The sequence below is a fragment of the Porites lutea genome, chromosome 1, assembly GCF_958299795.1.
Source record: "Porites lutea chromosome 1, jaPorLute2.1, whole genome shotgun sequence".
Classification (NCBI taxonomy): domain Eukaryota; kingdom Metazoa; phylum Cnidaria; class Anthozoa; order Scleractinia; family Poritidae; genus Porites; species Porites lutea.
Window position 1 is genome coordinate 2,445,291 of NC_133201.1, and position 18,700 is coordinate 2,463,990.

General features: G+C 40.8%; 2 protein-coding genes across 2 annotated transcripts; one reads left to right on the forward strand and one right to left on the reverse strand.

The window, feature by feature from the left end:
- The first annotated feature begins 6 nt into the window (after positions 1 to 6).
- Positions 7 to 14,395, forward strand: LOC140942211 (tRNA wybutosine-synthesizing protein 5-like). The gene is made up of 10 exons (XM_073391179.1): positions 7 to 370; positions 1,246 to 1,453; positions 1,968 to 2,081; positions 2,640 to 2,794; positions 4,257 to 4,348; positions 4,728 to 4,800; positions 5,625 to 5,697; positions 6,381 to 6,416; positions 7,448 to 7,558; positions 13,994 to 14,395. Exons 1-10 carry the CDS (start codon positions 51 to 53, stop codon positions 14,270 to 14,272), a joined length of 1,461 nt encoding a protein of 486 aa, XP_073247280.1. The 5' UTR covers positions 7 to 50; the 3' UTR covers positions 14,273 to 14,395.
- A 451-nt stretch (positions 14,396 to 14,846) lies between these two features.
- On the reverse strand, positions 14,847 to 18,700 carry LOC140933793 (adenosine receptor A3-like). The gene is made up of 2 exons (XM_073383445.1): positions 18,438 to 18,700; positions 14,847 to 16,230 (listed from the first exon to the last, which is right to left on the reverse strand). Exons 1-2 carry the CDS (start codon positions 18,628 to 18,630, stop codon positions 15,245 to 15,247), a joined length of 1,179 nt encoding a protein of 392 aa, XP_073239546.1. The 5' UTR covers positions 18,631 to 18,700; the 3' UTR covers positions 14,847 to 15,244.

Consider the following 18,700-nt stretch of genomic DNA (forward strand, 5'->3'; position numbering starts at 1 on the left):
GACTACGAGATGAACGCCTGGCAGATTTTGCAGTTCATCAGCATGGAAACATGACAAAAGACGTGAAATGTCTGAATTATCAAAGTCGATACGTGTACGATACACTTTTAAACAAAGCTGCAAGCGGTATGTTTAGATTTCTCCTCCTGTGTCAACTTTTTGTTTTCTCTAAGCAAGAATTTATCCCAACTGGTCATCTGCAACCTCTGGGATCACACAGACCGCCAGAAGGCGCTATCAAGTCAGTAGAACATGTACCGACTTCTCAAGAGTTTTACAATGAATATGTTTTGAAAGGACAGCCGGTTATATTTAAAGGAGCTGCCAAACTATCTCCGGGATTTCAGCTTTGGAGTGATAGTTATTTGAGGTAAGCCCCGGATTTAGTTTTTATACCCACGACGAGCCTTTAATATTACTTTAAATTTTCAATCTTAGGGAACTTGTTATAAATATTAACCCCCAAAACCATCCGAAGCAGAATTACCAATGATCGGCCCCTTTTTTTTTAGTATTATTTGCATAATATGTGTCTAAAAATTGAAAATAAAAAATTAAAATAAAGTGGATAATACACTTTTCCTGCCTCTCATCTCAGGTGGATAATTAAGAGGGAAGACACTCTTTTCAGGAAGAATAATATTCGTTTGCCTTCTTTCTATTATGCGTATAAGTTTTCTTTCAATAACTGAGCAGTATGTTTTCACTTTTTTGACCTTGATGTCTGAGACTAAACCAACATATTCATTCGATATTCATTCAAAAAATGAAGTCACAATATTTTGAAATACACGTTTTCATGAGTTGTTTTACTCAAAAGTGGCTCAACATTAACTTTTGGTTTGATGAGATTGATGCTATTAGTTAGTTCTATTTATGTTTTCATGTTATATTTGCAAATGAACCTTTTTTTTGGAAAAAATGTAGGGACAAAAGAAATCTAAAATTTTAATGAACACCTGTTAATGCTAATGTGAGTTAAAAGAATCCGTATCTAAGACGCAGCATACTAATAACAATATTTTGCATTTAGCATCAGAGATATCTAGCTTCAAAGATATGTAGATAAACCCTATATCCATTACGACAAACTTCAACACCTGGCTTGCAACTAAAATTCACACAAGACCTAAGAATGACTCTGACAGATGTTCTTGATACCCTCACAAGGTAACAGTCATGTAGAACTTATGAATCATTTATAGTTGACCAAAAACATGAGTAATTTTTTTTGCAACTTGTTAGGGAAAAGTATGGAGATGTTATTGTGAGAGTAGATTATGGTAAAAAGGAGAACAGAGCTCGGCCTGCTGATAACATTGCACTGAGAGAATTTTTATCAATCTACAATGATTCTGATCGTTACCTGGTAGATACTCTTCCTGAAGAAATGTGGCCTGAATTTTCACTTCCTTCCTGTTTGCTGTGTGGGGGATTTACATCTAGACTACAGGTAATAAAGTCCTAAGAGTGATGAACATAAATTGGATAAATTTAGGTTTCTGGGAAACTGCACACCTACCCCTCCCCTTAGCCAACATTATTACTTACTTCTTACTTAGGGCAAAATGTTGGCTCAGGCGAGGGGTAGGTGATCAGTTTCCCGGAAACCTAAATTGTTCTCATAAATTTTCTCCTAACCGTATTAATACTTGATCAAGAGAAAAGGCTAAAATAATAATATGATCCCCAAAGGGAAAATACTTTGATCCTTTATCAAATTCTCTCAAACACATCTTTGAGAAAATAGATGGAGATCAGTGTGCACGGAGAATTTGTGTGTGGATATTAGGGCTTAAAGAATGAAGAACTTTTTTATGAAGATGTGATTCTTGCAAATTGCATAGGTCAATTTGACCTCCTTCAATCCCTAGTTGTGTCTGGATGCATGTTTCATAAAGAAGGGACTCAGGTTTCCTGATCTAAGCATTCTGCACGCTTCATGTGCCTATGTTTTCTGTTTATAGGATGCAGTGCTCTGGTACAGTAGTGGAGGCTCCAAGTCATTCCTTCATATGGACACAGTGGATAATATTAACTGTATGATAAGTGGAGTCAAGCAGTGGTTCATAGTGGATCTGGTATGAACCTAACTTATGTGAAATTTATAGGGAATACTGGACAGTATAGTCTGAGAAAACAGACAACATTGTGTGACACCACCACTGGTTTCCTTGACATGACATCTGAGGAACAAGCACAAAAATTTCATGTTGAGGATGCATCACTACCAGGGTGTTCATTAGGCATTGGAGATTGGAGAATTCACCATTTACTATGCAGAATTCTCTGGCTAATGGTCAATAACCTATGTCTATTTCTTACTCAAATGTGGAGCCTCTAAAAATTTTCTCCTGTAATGTTACACCTTTCTCCTGCTACTAGAATCCTTAAAGAAAACCCTGCACTACCCAGATCTTTGTTGGCTTCTGATTGGATGAAGCAAATTATCAACCCTTCAGAAGCACCACCCAGATTAGGGTAGTGACACATCATGTCATTTTGTGGGGAAACCAGTGGTATTGTCACAAAACATTGGCTCTTTTCTCAGGATATAGACAGTACTGAAGCTAATATAGGGAGTTCAACTATGTTTAAGATACCGCAATGGCAATTTCGCTTTTATTGGTAACTTCTAGGAACACACCAAGTTAATTGACATGGATCACGGAGAAGGTGATTATTGTAGCGTGAATGTTGACAAAGTGGACATGTTCAAGTATCCTAGCTTACAGAACCTACCATGGTGGTCTGCACGTCTTGAACAAGGAGACTGTATGTTTATACCTTATGGGTGAGTTGGGTCCAGTTTGAAGAGAATAAGTAAAGGAGGGCCAACTCAAAACAATGCTCTTTTCCTCATTTTTGCCTGGGCATGAATGAGTTAAATCATAGCAACTACGGTGGAATCTCTCCAATTTGGGACACCACTATTGAAGGGACGCCTCCATTAAAGGGACACAGTATATGTCATCTCTATTGAAGGGACACCTCCATTCAGGGGACACAGTATTGGTCACCTGTATCGAATGGACACCTCCATTCAGGGGACACAGTATTTGTTACCTCTATTGAAGGGACATCTCCATTCAGGGGACACAGTATGTGTCAACTCTATTGACAGTATGTGTCACCTCTATTGAAGGGACACCTCCATTCAGGGGACACAGTATGTGTCACCTCTGTTGAAGGGATGCCTCCATTCAGGGGACACAGTATGTGTCACCTCTATTGAAGGGACACCTCCATTCAGGGAACACAGTATGTGTCACCTCTATTGAAGGGACACCTCCATTCAGGGGACACAGTATATGTCACCTCTATTTAAGGGACACCTCCATTCAGGGGACACAGTATTTGTCACCTCTATTGAAGGGACACCTCTATTCACGAGAAAGGAACAAGTTTTCTGGGTCCTGAAAGCCGGATTTAACCTCCATTCAGAGGACGCTTTAGCCCTCAAAAAGTGACTAACCACAAAAATCGTTGTTAAGTTTTAGTATTTACTAGTCAAAATGGCGACAGCTTTCAAAACATGAACTGTCTCACTCAAATTTGATGCACTGCACCTGTGGGAATTAACCCCACAACATCGTAGAGATAAATTAATGATTTTTCATACATTATCTGGCTACATGAAGTGTAATGACTGCAGAAGATTCCGAGGTAGAAAAAAGAAAAATATTTTATTTGTTGGTTTATTATTAACGAACCACCAGCCTAACCTCCATTCCAGGGACACTTGCCTTGGTCCTGAGGGTGTCCCCTGAATAGAGGTTCCACTGTGTAACAAATCCGTATCCGCTAAAAATTGTATGGCCTACGTTATACTAGGTTTTCTTTCGTCAATCTCGCACCTCTCCCCCCAGAAAATGTAAAATGTAAAAACGTGAATTTTTGTTCAACTTTGGGCTTGTCTGAAAACGGAGATCTTTTTCGCCCCCTTTTCTAAAACATCTGTGTCCACACGTTGCGGTTTTGAATCATTTTTTGCTTATCCACACAAAAACGCAATAGCCACTGATAACGGTACCATCTTTGAAGGGAGCATGCGCATTAACTAGCATATGAGCCCGTGATGTAATCGTTTTCAAAAACCCCCGTTTTCGTACATCCACATGAGTACAGCGGCTGGCTGTCGTCGCTTTCCCTGTAGACTTCCTGCTTTACCCGTAGTTCACCTAGTTACTCAATGGCGTATCAGGGACTTTGTAAGGATATGCTGAACTAATTTTCCCAATCGCTTTTCCTTGCAGATGGGGTCATCAAGTTACGTCACTCTTTCGTAACATCGCCGTCAATATTTGGTGGACCCCGCTTCAAAGATTTAATTCTACTGATTGTGAAGGTATCTTGCCGAAGAGATAAAAAAATACAAACACATGAGTGAAAAGTAGTTTAGCGAATATAAATGTATCATTGACAGTTTGTCTCATATTTGTGTGTTCTTGATGTTGAGTGATTTGTGTCGATGGACAATTTTGCTCAATGTTGATTTTACGGGCCTAAATAAACGCCACGGGATGAGACTTCATCTGAAGGGTGACTGATGAAGAAAAGACGTTTTATGTTTTAACTGGAGGCAACTAAAGCTTGTCGAGGTTATCTTTTCAACGAAACTCTTTTTGTTACATTTGCGCATCTCATTTTGGTTGTGAAAGAAAATGAAGGTCTTCGCCAGCACTGTCAGCAAATTGATTTTATACTTATCTTGCTTGTGTTTACAGTTAATTTAGAAAATTTGGGTTCATCTCAGGCAAAGTTGAGTAACTTCAAGTTTACAACAGGAGAGCAATTAAGGTATGAATCGACTACTAGCCAAGATGTAAAGTGTTACATCTAGATTCTTTACCAAACGGAAGACGAAGATTTTCGAGCAGTTTTATTTTGTAAGAGCACCTCAAAAAATATTGTCTTATTCCGAATCTGAAGGTCAGTGCGATTTTGGATGCAACTTAGTATCAAGGGTCTTTTTTTCATCATCTACGTCACTCATCAAAATAAGTGGTGACGAAGAAGATGAAAGAAAGAACCCTCAAAACGAGGTTTTTCAATAGTCCAGTTTCGAATTCGTCGCGGCCGCCGAAAGAAACACTTTAGACTCACTTATACAGGGTTAGCCTCGACCAAAGGTAAATATATTCACAAATTCCAGTCAGAAGAAGACCCAGTGTGTACAACTGTGTCTTTTGTTTTTAACTCACATGACTTCAGGCACTTTCTCGCCGGTATTTGCGAATATTTTAATTTAGGTCGAGGCTAACCTTGTACAAATAAGTCTTCGGCGCTTTTATTTAGCAGCTACGACGAATTCGAAACTGGACTATTGGTCGTTTGCCTGATGACGTCGTTAGAGCAAGGACGTCTGGTGGCTGTTTTATGTAAGCGAAGAATAATGGTTAGAGCGTGAAGTAAAAATGGCGGGAAACTGTTTTAAGAACTCGATTTTGTGCAAAACAGGAACGCTACTTTCAAGTAGGGTTTTTTTGGTTAAACACATTTATAGAGGCGGCCATGCCATGATGTGTGAGTCGTGGTTCTTAAGAGACTGAGGCAAAGTAGCGTTTCAGTTTTCCTATAACAGACCACTATTTTAATCGTTGATTTATTTGTATACTTTGAAGGTTCATGGCTCTTCAAGTTATCAAAGACAATGGTGGATCTGTTTCTTTTGAGACGATAAATCCCTTAATTGTGGTGAGAAACTAACTTGTAGTGCAGCCAAATACACTTAATGTTATATATACCTAGGATCACTGATAGTGCGGCCATTTTCAGACTTTTCAATTCCGTGCCTTACCCCGAGTCTTAGCAAATTAAACGCTTCGTATATGTTTTAGCCTGAGAAAACAGCTGACATTTGTCGACGCCACCACTGGTTTTTCCGCGAAGCGAGCGCAGAAATTCCATACTGTTGACGTGTCACTAACCAGATCTGGGTAGTGCTTCTGATTGGTCGTGCCGCCTGGGCAATTTCCTCAACCAATCAGAAGCACTACGCAGATCTGGGTAGTAACCCGTCATCAGTATGGAATTTTTGCGCTCATAGCAGTTTTTTTTTGCGGGAAAACCAGTGGTGACGTAGAGAAATGTCGGCTGTTTTTTACAGATTACGTACAGTCGACCCCCGATAATTCGAACCTTCGAGGGAAATAGAAAAAGGTTCGAATTATTGGGAGTTCGAGTTATCTAGGGTAAAATTAAATGGCAAATAATCTGAAGGGAATTGAAAATTACTTCTAGTTAACGGGAGGTTCGAGTTATAGAGGGCTCGAGTTACCGGTAGTCGAGTGTATATATTTCCGCATTTGCAATGCGACTTTTCGTGTTGTCAGTCGTCTTTTCTGCTACCAAACCTTCTCTTTTTTAAATTTCTCCAGGGTGAACATACAGGAGAGAGACTCATAACCGAAAAGGTAATCAATTTCTAGAGGTCATTAAAGTTTTGAAACTTCGACGACTACGGCAGCGAAAACGCTACTTTTATTCATGCAGTTTAACTAATATTTAGTACCTTTCTTCAACTGGTTAAATGTTAGCGAATTTTCCTCGGGGTGATTTCCTACGGAATCCAATGACTATATCCAAGTCCAGTAAAAGAAAAGGAAAATCGTCTTCTTGTGTTTACGTCCTCCATAAACGTGATATTAGAGAGATTAAGATTCACGTTTACGCCAAATGGCAGACATGAATTTGTACTACGTGACCAAGTTTTCCCCTTATTCTCCGTTCACTCTTTATTGCTTCTACACAAAAATAAGTAGTTTTATGCCAGTTTTAACCATAGGAATCGTTAGGGACTGCTTTTATCTGCTTATTTTATATTCTGAGAAATTCTCAACTTGATTCTGACGTCTGCCGTTTGCTGTTTGGTTTGCGGTAAACGTGAATCTTTTAAAATCTCTCTGTTAGGAAATTTGACGTGGTAGTCATGCGGTAACATCAAGAAATGTACTAGAAAGTGTGCTCCACGTGCAGTGTTGTTGTCTCAGTCATTGAGCCTGTTTTGCTTTTTTGACCTTCTCATTTCCGTCAATCTAAGGATTTTCTACTCGTGGGCAGTTTGCTCTCTGTCTAAACATCAAACCAAGATGGCAACTTTTTCAACTCTGCAATCAATTTCGAAGTGGGAGCAACATTTTATGAATTCAAACGTAGTTAAAAGGGTAAAAATATTGAGGAAAACGCACAAAACATTCGGGTTGAGATATTTGTTGTAAAACCAGGTTCTGAACTGAACCGACTATGCGATCAAACTTAGGACCATTTTACCTTTCTGGGAAACTGCCCACCTACCCCTCCCGTAAGCTAACATTTTGCCGTAAGTGAGAAGTATGTATTAATGTTGGCTTAGGGGAGGGGTTGGTTTGCAGTTTCCCAGAAGGGTAAAATAATTCCAAATTTATACCAAGCCAATTTTAAGTTTTGGTTTTGTATTGTCTCCCAGCGGTTTGCAATGCTCGACAAAGACCAGGATGGTGTTCTGACAGAGGATGACGTTATGTCTGTACCTGCTGACGTAGTAGACGAAGCATTTGGCCAAACACCTCCGGGAGAGGTAAAGTGTCTGGATCATCATACGTTTCTGGGAAACTGCTCACCTACCCCTCCCCTAAGCCGACAGTTTGCTCTAAGTAAGAAGTAAGTGTTGATGTTGGCTTAGGGGAGGGGTAGGTGGACAGTTTCCCAGAACGTATAATCATGAGACTTGAAACTACCTTTAGCAGAACTGAAAAGAGATAGGGTGAGATGATGGTGTGCTTCATGTGGCACGCACGAAATTTTCGAGTGGCAAAATCTCACTATAACTATCGTTGAAATAACAACGATAATGACGAAATCAACCATTTAGTCTTTGAAACAGAAAAACGGTGGCCTGAAGAGTCAACTGTCTTACCTCCTTTTTCTTACAACACTTTTTTTTCTTTACATTTTATTTTGTGAATCTACCTGGTTATTTTTATTTATTTATTTATTTTTACACAACCCGCCTCGAATAGCCTTTGCTACTTGCGGGTTGTGTTTTGATTTATTTTGTAACAAGGATTTTGAAATAAAATAAAGTTTAAAAAAAAAGTGAAAAGTAGAACTCTTAGTGGCCTGCGTAGCAGGCGCGTGGAAGTAGTAGGTGAAAGAGAGAACGGGCGCGCGCGAGGGAGACACACGTGTCTCCTTCTCGCGCGCCCGTTTTTTCTTGTGCCCACTACTTCCAAGCGCCTGCTACGCAGGCTATCCTCTTAGGCCTGGTTCAGACGCCGTACTTTTCATGTGCCGAACCTAACTGAATAAGTTCGACTTTGGAGCGACACTGGCACGACATCTGATTCAGACAGCGCACCGTGTGACGGAACCTAAGTTAAGTTCGAAAAAAGTTCGACAGAGTTTGTCGAACTTTTGCCGCACCTAACTAAAAGTTGATTCAGACGCTGCTCTTCTGCGATACTTAATTCATCAGTTAGGTTCGGCACATGAGTGGAGCAGCGTCTGAACCAGGCCTTAGACCCCGTTTACACTGGTTTGGACAAGTTTTTGAACGGACAAAAACTGGCACGGACCCGTCTTTCGTTTACACGGGACACGCGGAACCGTGCAAGTATTGAACGGCAAACAGTACTGTAATCTGTTGCAGAATTTGCGAGGTTCCGTGTAAACTGGTTGCAAAGTAAAAAACTCGTCCGTTTTAAAATTTGACCGGACCCGTGGTCTTATTTCCAGAACCGAACACAAGCGAATTTTGCAAATTTCTTGTTATCTTGCGATCTTAGTAAATTTCGTAAGTTTGCTAAAGGTTTGGCCAGGACTTCCCGTATGACCCCTTCGTTTTGTTTTCCCTTTTTTTTTTATTTAATAAAATTTTCATCCGAACTTACTTTTTATGCCGGTTAACTTGAAAGCTACAATGTAAATGTATTTATCATGGGTTATGTAACCTTTTCTTTGGGGTGTTACATGGTATGCTGTTCTGTTGCTTCATTAGCGGTAGGCTATATATTTGAGTTGTTCTCATTTATATTCATTCGCGTCTTACGACCGTCCCTACGCCCTCAAAATTATGTCCGATGTTGAAGACGTTACTCCAGCGAGCACAGATTTTCCTGGCAGCGACGTTTTGCTGCCTTCGCTCCCTAATCAACCTTTGTCTCAACCTCTCGAAGCTTCAATACCAATCCAGTCTTCAGAATCCAGTGATATAGCGTCCGCGTTCTCTCTATTTAAGGATTATTTCGACAAGAAGTTGGGCGCCTTGAAGCGCGATATTCAAGACGAGTCGTGCAGTAATACCGATTCTGTGGCCAAAAAGCTTAAAGAAGAATCCAAGATCACGTTTAGATTCGAAGGTAATAAGAAACAGTTTCAATTCAACTCCGACCTTGCAGAGAAGGTGAAGTCGGCGTCAGTTGCTCTCGGGAAGAGAAAATTAGACCTTGTAAAAACTCACCTGGAAGAACTAGACTCTGACATCAAGAAGCGCAACAAACTTATCAGACTGGCAGACAAGTTCGCCGGCGGTTGGGATTTGGTGAACGAGTATTTATCAGACGAACTGGCTAGCGGGTCAGAGGACGAAAAGCGTATCCGCCGTGCCGAGCATAGGGCCCTTCGTAAACGCAACCAACGCCAACAGAAAGCGAAGCCATCCAAGCAAGGTTATTCACAACTCCAATCATCTACCGCAACCACCGCGTTTGCTGGCCAACATTCATCATCCTCCAGACCTATTTCTCGTACTTTTGGCGCTTTCAGCAAACCAAGATCAAGTGATATTTGTTTCGCCTGCGGCCAGCAAGGTCATTGGACATCTCAGTGTCAAGTTAATCCTCAAGCCAGATCTTCAAGCTCGGGGCCGTCCTTTCCTAGTTCTTGTGGTTTTTCGGGCATTGGAGGTAAATAGGACCACAGAATTAAAAACTTGTTCTCCAAGGTTAGATATTAGCTTTACTCAATTTATTAGACATGTATCCTTCTTATTTGGAGTATTTCAGGGAAAGGGACTCTAGTTCATTAGTCGATTTCGATTATAATCGTAATCTATTTGAATTTGGACAGAATTACGCATTGCCAGTACTTAAGGGTAGACTTAGGTCCTGTTTTAGTTATTGGCACACTATTGGTGCCAATAGTTTTGTTATCGCTACTATTAAATTCGGTTATCGGATCCCATTCATTAGCACACCTTGTCAGGCGCGTTTTTCTAACAATCATCAGTCAGCTCTTAATAATGCGTCTTTCGTGGAGTCGGCTATCGCTGAATTAGTCCACACTCACGCCGTCGTTGAGGTGCCCTTTATTCCACATGTCGTTAATCTACTCTCTGTCTCGATACAGTCTTCAGGCAAGAAGAGGCTTATTCTGGACTTGCGTCATGTCAATCATTTTATTTGGAAACAGAAGTTTAGGTGTGAAGATTGGAGAGTTATATTATCATATGTTAATAAGGGCGATTACCTTTTCAGTTTCGATCTCAAGTCTGGATATCATCATATCGATATTTTTCCGGATCACCAAACTTTTCTGGGTTTCTCCTGGGTTTTTTCTGGTACCGTTCGGTATTTTTGTTTTGCATCACTTCCGTTCGGTCTAAGCTCAGCCCCATACGTCTTCACCAAGTGTCTCAGACCACTCGTTAAGTTTTGGAGGTCTAACGGGATTAAAATTGTTGTGTTCCTCGACGATGGGTGCGGAAAAGGGGATTCACTACCTATGGCCACTATGGCCAAGGAAAATTCATTGTTTGTGCAATCATCCTTAAGCAGTGCGGCGTTTGTTGCCAACTCCGCCAAATCACTATGGAACCCCACTCAGGTGCTTGTTTGGTCGGGTTTAAACTGGGACTTAGTTATCGGTACCATTTCTATTACCGATAGACGTATTTGCAAATTTATCGCTCTGATTGACAAATTTCTTCTATCCGCACCTTATGTTACGGCTCGGGATTGTGCCGTTATCGCAGGTCATGTTATGTCCATGTCGCCAGTTTTGGGTAACCTGACTCGTCTCAAAACCCGTTTTCTTTACAAGGTCATAGAATCCTGCCGTAGTTGGGATTCCCGTTTTAATATCGGGCTTCATAATGATTGCCTCTCTGAAATATTTTTCTGGAAAAACAATATCGTTAGTCTTAATACGAGACCTATTTTGCCTTATAATGCTCCCCTTTTGTTTAGCTATTCGGACGCTAGCAACGTCGCCTGCGGGGCTTTTGTTGTGGGCACTAATGAGGTGTCCCATCGTATGTGGACCGCTTGCGAAGCAGCTAAGAGCTCTACCTGGAGAGAACTTAAGGCTATACAATTTGCCTTAAGTGCGTTCAAAGCCTCGGTTCGGGGTAAGTGTGTAAAGTGGCATTCTGACAGCTAAGGGGCCGTTCGTGTTGTGGAGATAGGGAGTCCTAGTGCAGAATTGCATTCTATTGCGCTTGATATTTTCTATTTTTGTCGAACTTACAATATTACACTTATTCCCCAGTGGGTTCCCAGGGAACTTAATGCTTGTGCTGATGCGATTAGCCACATTGTAGACTTCGATGACTGGTATACAACCCCCGAGTTCTTCGCACACTTGGACCACCTTTGGGGCCCACATACAGTCGACAGGTTTGCGAATGCTGCCAACGCCCATCTTCCCAGATTCAATTCTAGGTTTCGCGTACCCGGCACTGAAGCTGTTAACGCATTTTCAATCTCGTGGAATGGAGAGAATAATTGGCTAGTCCCTCCCGTCCACTGCATTACTAGGGCGGTTCAGCATCTCCTTGTATGTGGTGCGGTTGGTACTTTAGTCGTCCCTTATTGGCCGTCTAATGTGTTTTGGCCTTTCTTGTTCGCAAATGCTGTTCAATTCCGACCGTACGTCCTTGAGTACATTAATTTTCCCGACCCCTCAGGGATTTTTGCCCTTGGGTGTTACAAAGATTCACTCATTGGTTCAGACAGGTTTAACAGCGCGGTGCTGGCAGTCAGAATTGGCGCTAAGGGGCCTTAGTTTTTTCAAGCCGAGTGGCTTTATGTTGGCTCACGTGTTTTTTATTCCGCTCGTCGGTTCATTTGTCCTCGTTTCGCATGAAACTAGCTCGCCGAGTGGCTTGTTTACCGTCGTTTTTGAGCTGGCCCATTCGGCCTTAAATAGTTTTGCATCCGGTCAGAGGCATTACCAAGCGTCCATTTTTTATTGCCGTATTGACTCCCAGTGCGTGTACTGAGGAATTTTGCCATATATTTTTGTTCTTATCCTCGTAGAAGTTCTCAAAGATGCCTTGCAGCCTAATTTTCAACAGGTTGAAGACGGGCGACTCCGGGCACTGGTTCAAGATCTCCCCGCAGTTCTTCTTAAATCCAAAGCCGACAGTACCGCGAGGAAGTACGAAAAGGGCTTCAATACGTGGAGAAAATAGGCTTCTCAGTTTAAAGAAATTGTTACATTTCCCGCTTCTAGTGTGCACGTTTCATTGTTCTTTCTTAGCTTGATTCGAGAATCTGCTTCTTGCAGTACTATTGACGAAGTCCATTATGGGCTCAAGTGGGTGCATGATTTGGCAGGTCTACCCGACCCCTGTAATTCCTCGTTAGTTTTACCTTTAATAGAATCTGCTAAGAGGCTTCTCAGTATCCCTGTTAAAAAGAAAGAGCCTGTGACCCCCGAGGCTATTCAGCTTTTATTTTCTAAGTATGGATCGTCTTCAGCTAGTTTGTCTGATTTACGAGTGCTTACTTTGTGCGTTTTAGGTTATGCAGGGTTTTTTCGCTTTAACGAGTTGGTTCAGTTACGCAGGTGTGATTTTCAGTTTGAAGATTCTTTTATGAGAATCTTTGTTCATCGAAGTAAGACTGACGTTTACAGGGATGGGGCTTGGGTTGTTATCGCTAAAACTTTAAAGGCATACATGTCCTTATTTATTAGTTCAACGATATTTTGTGGCCGCTTCTTTTTCAGCAGACAGCGAAGAGTTCATTTTTCGCCCTCTTGTTTTTCTTCGCAGTACCGGAGCTTATAAATTGCGCGGGTCTGTTCCTTTGTCTTATACTAGAGCGCGGGAGATAGTGCTTAGCGCTTTCGATTCCATCGGCCTTCCCAAGCAAGACTACGGTCTCCATAGCCTTAGGGCCGGAGGCGCCTCCGCTGCTGCTAATGCTCGAGTGCCTGACAGATTGTTTAAAAGACACGGCCGTTGGAAATCAGTCAAGGCAAAAGACGGTTACATTAAGGATAGTGTTCATTCATTGTTGTCGGTTTCACTATCACTGGGTATTTAATTTTCCGTATTTCCCGTTCTTTTAGTTCGCACACGGCTCGTGTTGACACACCCCAATTGAGGTTGCTTGTTACATGATAAATGTTTTATATTCGTTTGAGCGGGGTAACGAATTAGAATATAAATGTATTTATCATGGGTTATGTAACCTTTTCTTTGGGGTGTTACATGGTATGCTGTTCTGTTGCTTCATTAGCGGTAGGCTATATATTTGAGTTGTTCTCATTTATATTCATTCGCGTCTTACGACCGTCCCTACGCCCACAAAATTAAATACCCAGTGACCAGGGGTTTCTCTTAGACGTAGTTTTTTGCATGCTGCTATATGAAAAGTTTAGCACGTTTTGTATGAATCATTGTTATACGAGCATAGTTTAGATCATTTTGTTGGGTTGTTTTTCTTGCTGTAATTTTTTACATTTCCGAGTTTTCATTCTGTTTGTTGTATTATTTCCATCCATTCTGTTGATGAAGGCATAATAAAGAGGGTCGCACACGGCTCGTGTTGACACACCCCAATTGAGGTTGCTTGTTACATGATAAATGTTTTATATTCGTTTGAGCGGGGTAGCGAATTAGAATATAATAGTATATCTTATTTAAAGTATCCTCATATCTTCTGTTGATTTATCACCTAAGCGCGGTCCGAAACTTACAGTATGGACTGAGAAAACCAGGTCAGTAATGAGAGGTACATGCGCAGTAGACGTCATTTTTGAGGTGCTTTTGAATTTTTTTTTTCAGGTAAATATCCGCGGTCAATCTCGGCACAGTGACCCCGAAGTGACATCTTTGTTGGCGTCCATCGGAGTACAGCCAGCTATTGTTGAAGAATTTATGTTAAGAGACGATAAAACACTTGAGGACTACGAAAGGTTTCTTTCGTATTTTTCTGATCCGACGAATGACCACTCTGATCTTTTACATGACGAAGTCAGAAAGTTCATAGAGGAGAGGATTAATGAACTCACCATAAACAGTGGCCAAAAGAAGGATTCACAGCATGACCATCGGGAGTTATAATAGAGAGCTTTAGATTTGAGTACGAGTACGAGATTTAATTTAAAAAGTTTTTGCTCGTGTTCTCTTAAAAAGACACCCCGAAAAGCTTCATTTTACTTTTTTTTTTTACCAAAAACGTTGGTGCGGTTATTTATACTGAAGGAGGTTAAGACCTCTACCGAAAGCAGAATAATAAAACTTCTTACCTTTGATTACTTGTTTCCACCACAACGACTCAGAATGACGATGGCTGTCACATTTTCCCGCCCAAATGACGTTGGTTCGCGCGCGCGCGCACTACACTGTACTTAGTATTTATTGTATCCATAGTCATTTTAAAATTAACATCTTTTGCAGCGTAATATACCCCCCAGGCTACCATGTAAAAGTGACAAGGATGCTTCTTTAAAGAAAAGAAGGAAGGAGGGTGGGAAGTGAGGGAGAGAGGGAGGGAGCGAGGGAAGGGTAGCTACAACCTAAATTACCTGACAACTCGAATGATCATTTCTTCATGTAATTTAATGTACAATTTATTACGTATCTTTCGAAGTTGAATTAATGTTGCCTCTCAGTCTTCGCTTACCCAAACGTAACCTAGACTGTTAAGAATATTTTATTCAGGTCATAAATATCTTAAATTTGGTATAATAATATATAGCAGTACATAATTTTTGGAAGGATTTACATTTTCCAAAATCAACTATTTACAAATCTTCCAATAATGTGTTACATAGTTCTTATATGGAATCACTCAACAAGGAGTACGTATAGACGCCACTTCACCTTTTGAAAAGCTAAGAAAAATAAAATCAGAAAATAAAAAATGCTTCTATTTGCTCATCACTTTGCTTAAATGTTATCTTAGGATTTTGTAACTGTTCTTGTCCGTAGACATTTTGGCAGCCGTAAGCCTTGTCCAATGGATTCCTAATAATGCTTGAAAGTGTAGATTATAGATTACCCTAGGGCGAACTTCAAACATTTTGTTAAGAATCAAACCCATGTTTCCCTCCCAGATTTTTCCATTTTCTGGACGATGTTATCCACGTACATATCAGTAACCATTTTGTCATTATTCATTGTATCTTTTCTCGACAACGGCGGGCTTTCAGTAAATTTGCCTTCCTTAAGAATCTTATTGACTGCTTCGTTGCTTATTCTTGTTACAGTGGTGTTATATGTGGCCAAGTTTGAGCTTGTTCGTCGGCTCCTAGCGTCGTACAGATCATCTCCTTTTCTGTTGCAGAGTTTGCAAATTCTCTTGAACTCGTCTCTCATGCTCTTATCGAATGCAGAATAAATGACAGGATTTACAAAACTGTTAGCAGACGCCATCATCAATCCAAAATGAACTAACCAAGACGGCGGCGCTTTGCGAAAGAACAGTTTAAACGTTGTGGCGATGGTGTAGGGTAACCAACACACTGCAAACATCCCAACCACAACTAACACCGTCCGTAAAATTGCACTCTGTTGTTTTTGACGCACTGCATCATCAGAAACCGCGTTTTGAGAACGATCTTTCATGAAACGACTGCTAACTTTGGAGCGATAGTAGATGATACCGTATACCACTATCATAGATACTACCGGGATAGCGAATGCGAAACCTGCTAAGCCCATGGTGTACAAAGTGTTTGTTAGGCCTTTAGCAGCCCAGTTAGGTTTGCAAGAGTTAGTGATGGGGTCTTCAATGATCTCTCCCCAGCCAACCAGAGGCGCTGCGGCCCAGAACACAGAGTGGACCCAAGCAAAGAGGATTAACCATTTAGTCCACTTCTGGGTGAAAGTTTCTTTCGCTCGGTAATGAAAAGGCTTTGAGACGGCGTTTAAGCGATCCAAACTGATCAGAAACAAAGTCATTATGGAGACGTTAAGAGATATTGATATTGCTGTAGAGTATGCGTAACATAATGGCTCTCCCATAGTCCATTGCTGCCTGCAAGCCGCGACCAGGAGGACTGGGGCACAAAATAAACCTGTATGGGGAAAAAAAGACATCAAAAGATTAAGAAGTTACCAAGTCGAAAAGACTAACAGTCTTTTTATGGGATTTCAAGTCGCAAAATAAGACAAGCTTCTTCCTTTTGTGCGATCATTAGCGTATTAGTAGAGAGTAAAGGAAGAACTAGAAAAAACGAGGATAGTGCGCTGGTCCATGACAACGATGATGATGATGATGATGATGATGATGACGATGATGATGATGATGATGATGATGATGATGAGGTGAAGATGACGGTGGTGATGACAATAGGGACTTTAAGATCCAACGACGCGGACGACAACGAGAACGTTGTTTTGTTTATTAAAATAAACAAAGCAACAACTTCGCACGTGCATCACACTTTTTTGTACATTTCTTTCTCGTTTTTGCACGACTACAACGTGAAAATGCCTAATTTCGCGTTTTATAGAAGACGTAAACAAGCAACGATGAAATTTTTTTGAATATGGTCCCTTGAAATTCAGCTTCAGGAGGGTTCGCCTAGATTTGACGAAGTACGCGGTTAGGAATAATCGCTGTAAAGACTGAAAGATCGCAAATTCACCTTTTGAGCGACGTTCTTTGTCGCCGTCTCGTCGTTGGATCTTAAAGTCCCTAATGATGATGACGACGACGATGATAATGATGATGATGATAATGATGAAGGATCTACTGAATGATGTATAAACTGACTAGAAGCGATAAAAAGGCAATGCTGTTATATATTTTAGCCAGTGGATGAAAATATAATTTAACAAACTAACTTTTCATTGAAAGGACTGGCCTCTCTTATTCAGAGTCAAATAAAGACTCAAGTCAAATTTAAATCTCCGGTTTTCTAACCAGGGAACTGATTTTCGTTGTTAATAATTAGTCGACAGGGTCAGCTGTGTTTCCAAGCGTGCATGAATTACAATCGAGTTGAAAACACAGAGAAACCTCTTTTTCAGGAGTACTTCTGGACTAGAAACACCAAAAAGGAAAAATAAGTAAAAAATAAACTAAAAAATCGGATGTAGTACAAGTTCACTGAAAGTCTTTTGTTTATCCTCCAATGCCTCGCTTTCATGACTAGGCACCAGTTTTTTCCCGCTTGTCCGCCACTTGTGAATACGGTGTAGGGTTGTGTAAAGTAAAGTCCCAAATTCAATTTCGTAAATGCAGAAAAATGCACGAAAAATCGGCGACTGAGAGGGTTTTGTGGCGTTGGAAGAGTCGCACCACAGGGTTTTGCCCGCGAACTAAATAAAAGATTGGAACTTCATGTTGTCAACGTGTCGAGAGGTTATTTTCCGGCTCATTAGGTTCTGTGTACATAAATATACATGTTATCCGGACATGATCCACATGTATTGATAGTGTACGCTGATAGGAAAAATTAAAATAAAGTTCTTTTAATTATACACCCACACATAGCCGGCAACAATTTAGGCATCTTGTGCATTCGAAGTCTCGGGTTTTAATATGCTTATGAACGACTCTTTTTTTATATCAAAATGAATTAGGCAGAGAAAGACTAGTTCGCCTGTAGGTCAATATAAACACACATCAAAAGGAGCAAGGGACCAGGCTCCGTCAGGCTACAACAAAAGGAACGCGGGGAGCCCTAGGTGAAAATAGGTGATTGTGGTCGCTTATAAAAAGAGTGATTTTCCGTCGATGCTCTAGCGAGTTTGTCGGTTAAAATTGAGGAAACAAAAATATTGCACAATCTTATTGTCTGCATTGTTCAATAGGCGTGAAATTATATTGATATTATAAACGCGCGAGAAACAACAGCCGAGGTCGTGAAACATATGGTAACACACAGGTTAAAACTTCGACCTGTATATTTGATTAACATGTTACCTGCATGTTAACAGCCGCCCCCAGTGTGTAGACCATGCAAAGTCGATGGCTCTCAAACGACGGGCGCCGAAACACGTTTCGAGCAAGAAATAAGTGAACTAACCTTAAGAATGAATGTTAATATATGCAGGGATACGATCGCACGAAATGTCTCGACAAAACATCTATGTGGTTTGCAGCGGGAGCAGGTTGAAAGTTTGACATGATGAGCCAGTATAAGGTTTCTTTGCAATAATCATTAAATATTTACTGTTTACTGCTACAGAGTGACCTGTATTTAATTTTTTACTCAAGCCTCCTAAGAAAGCTGCCTAGTCTTTTCTGTTTTCTCTAGCTACAAGACATACCAACCTACTATGAGATCGCCCAGTGCAAGGCTGGCGTAAAATTTGTAGGTGGACGAATTGCGCCGCTTCTTGATCAAAATACAGGTCAACACTAAACCGTTTCCAATGAAAGTCACCAAACTCAGCAATGTCCAAAAGATTATTTGGAATGCTTGCCATCCTTTGGAAATTCCGCTGTTGACTTCAGTTGGTTCCATTTGTCCTTATTGCCATTCAATTGCTGCAACCACCTATACCCTAAATACAGCGATCTTCAAAGGAATTGCA

Bases quoted from the DNA above. Each gene is read 5' to 3' on its own strand.
- LOC140933793 (XM_073383445.1), bottom strand. From the start codon at position 18,630: ATGGAACCAACTGAAGTCAACAGCGGAATTTCCAAAGGATGGCAAGCA. The intron at 16,231-18,437 runs GTTGGTATGTCT...TTCCCCATACAG, and splicing joins ACTGGGCGATCTCATAGTAG to GTTTATTTTGTGCCCCAGTC.
- LOC140942211 (XM_073391179.1), top strand. From the start codon at position 51: ATGACAAAAGACGTGAAATGTCTGAATTATCAAAGTCGATACGTGTAC. The intron at 6,417-7,447 runs GTAATCAATTTC...ATTGTCTCCCAG, and splicing joins AGAGACTCATAACCGAAAAG to CGGTTTGCAATGCTCGACAA. The intron at 7,559-13,993 runs GTAAAGTGTCTG...TTTTTTTTTCAG, and splicing joins GCCAAACACCTCCGGGAGAG to GTAAATATCCGCGGTCAATC.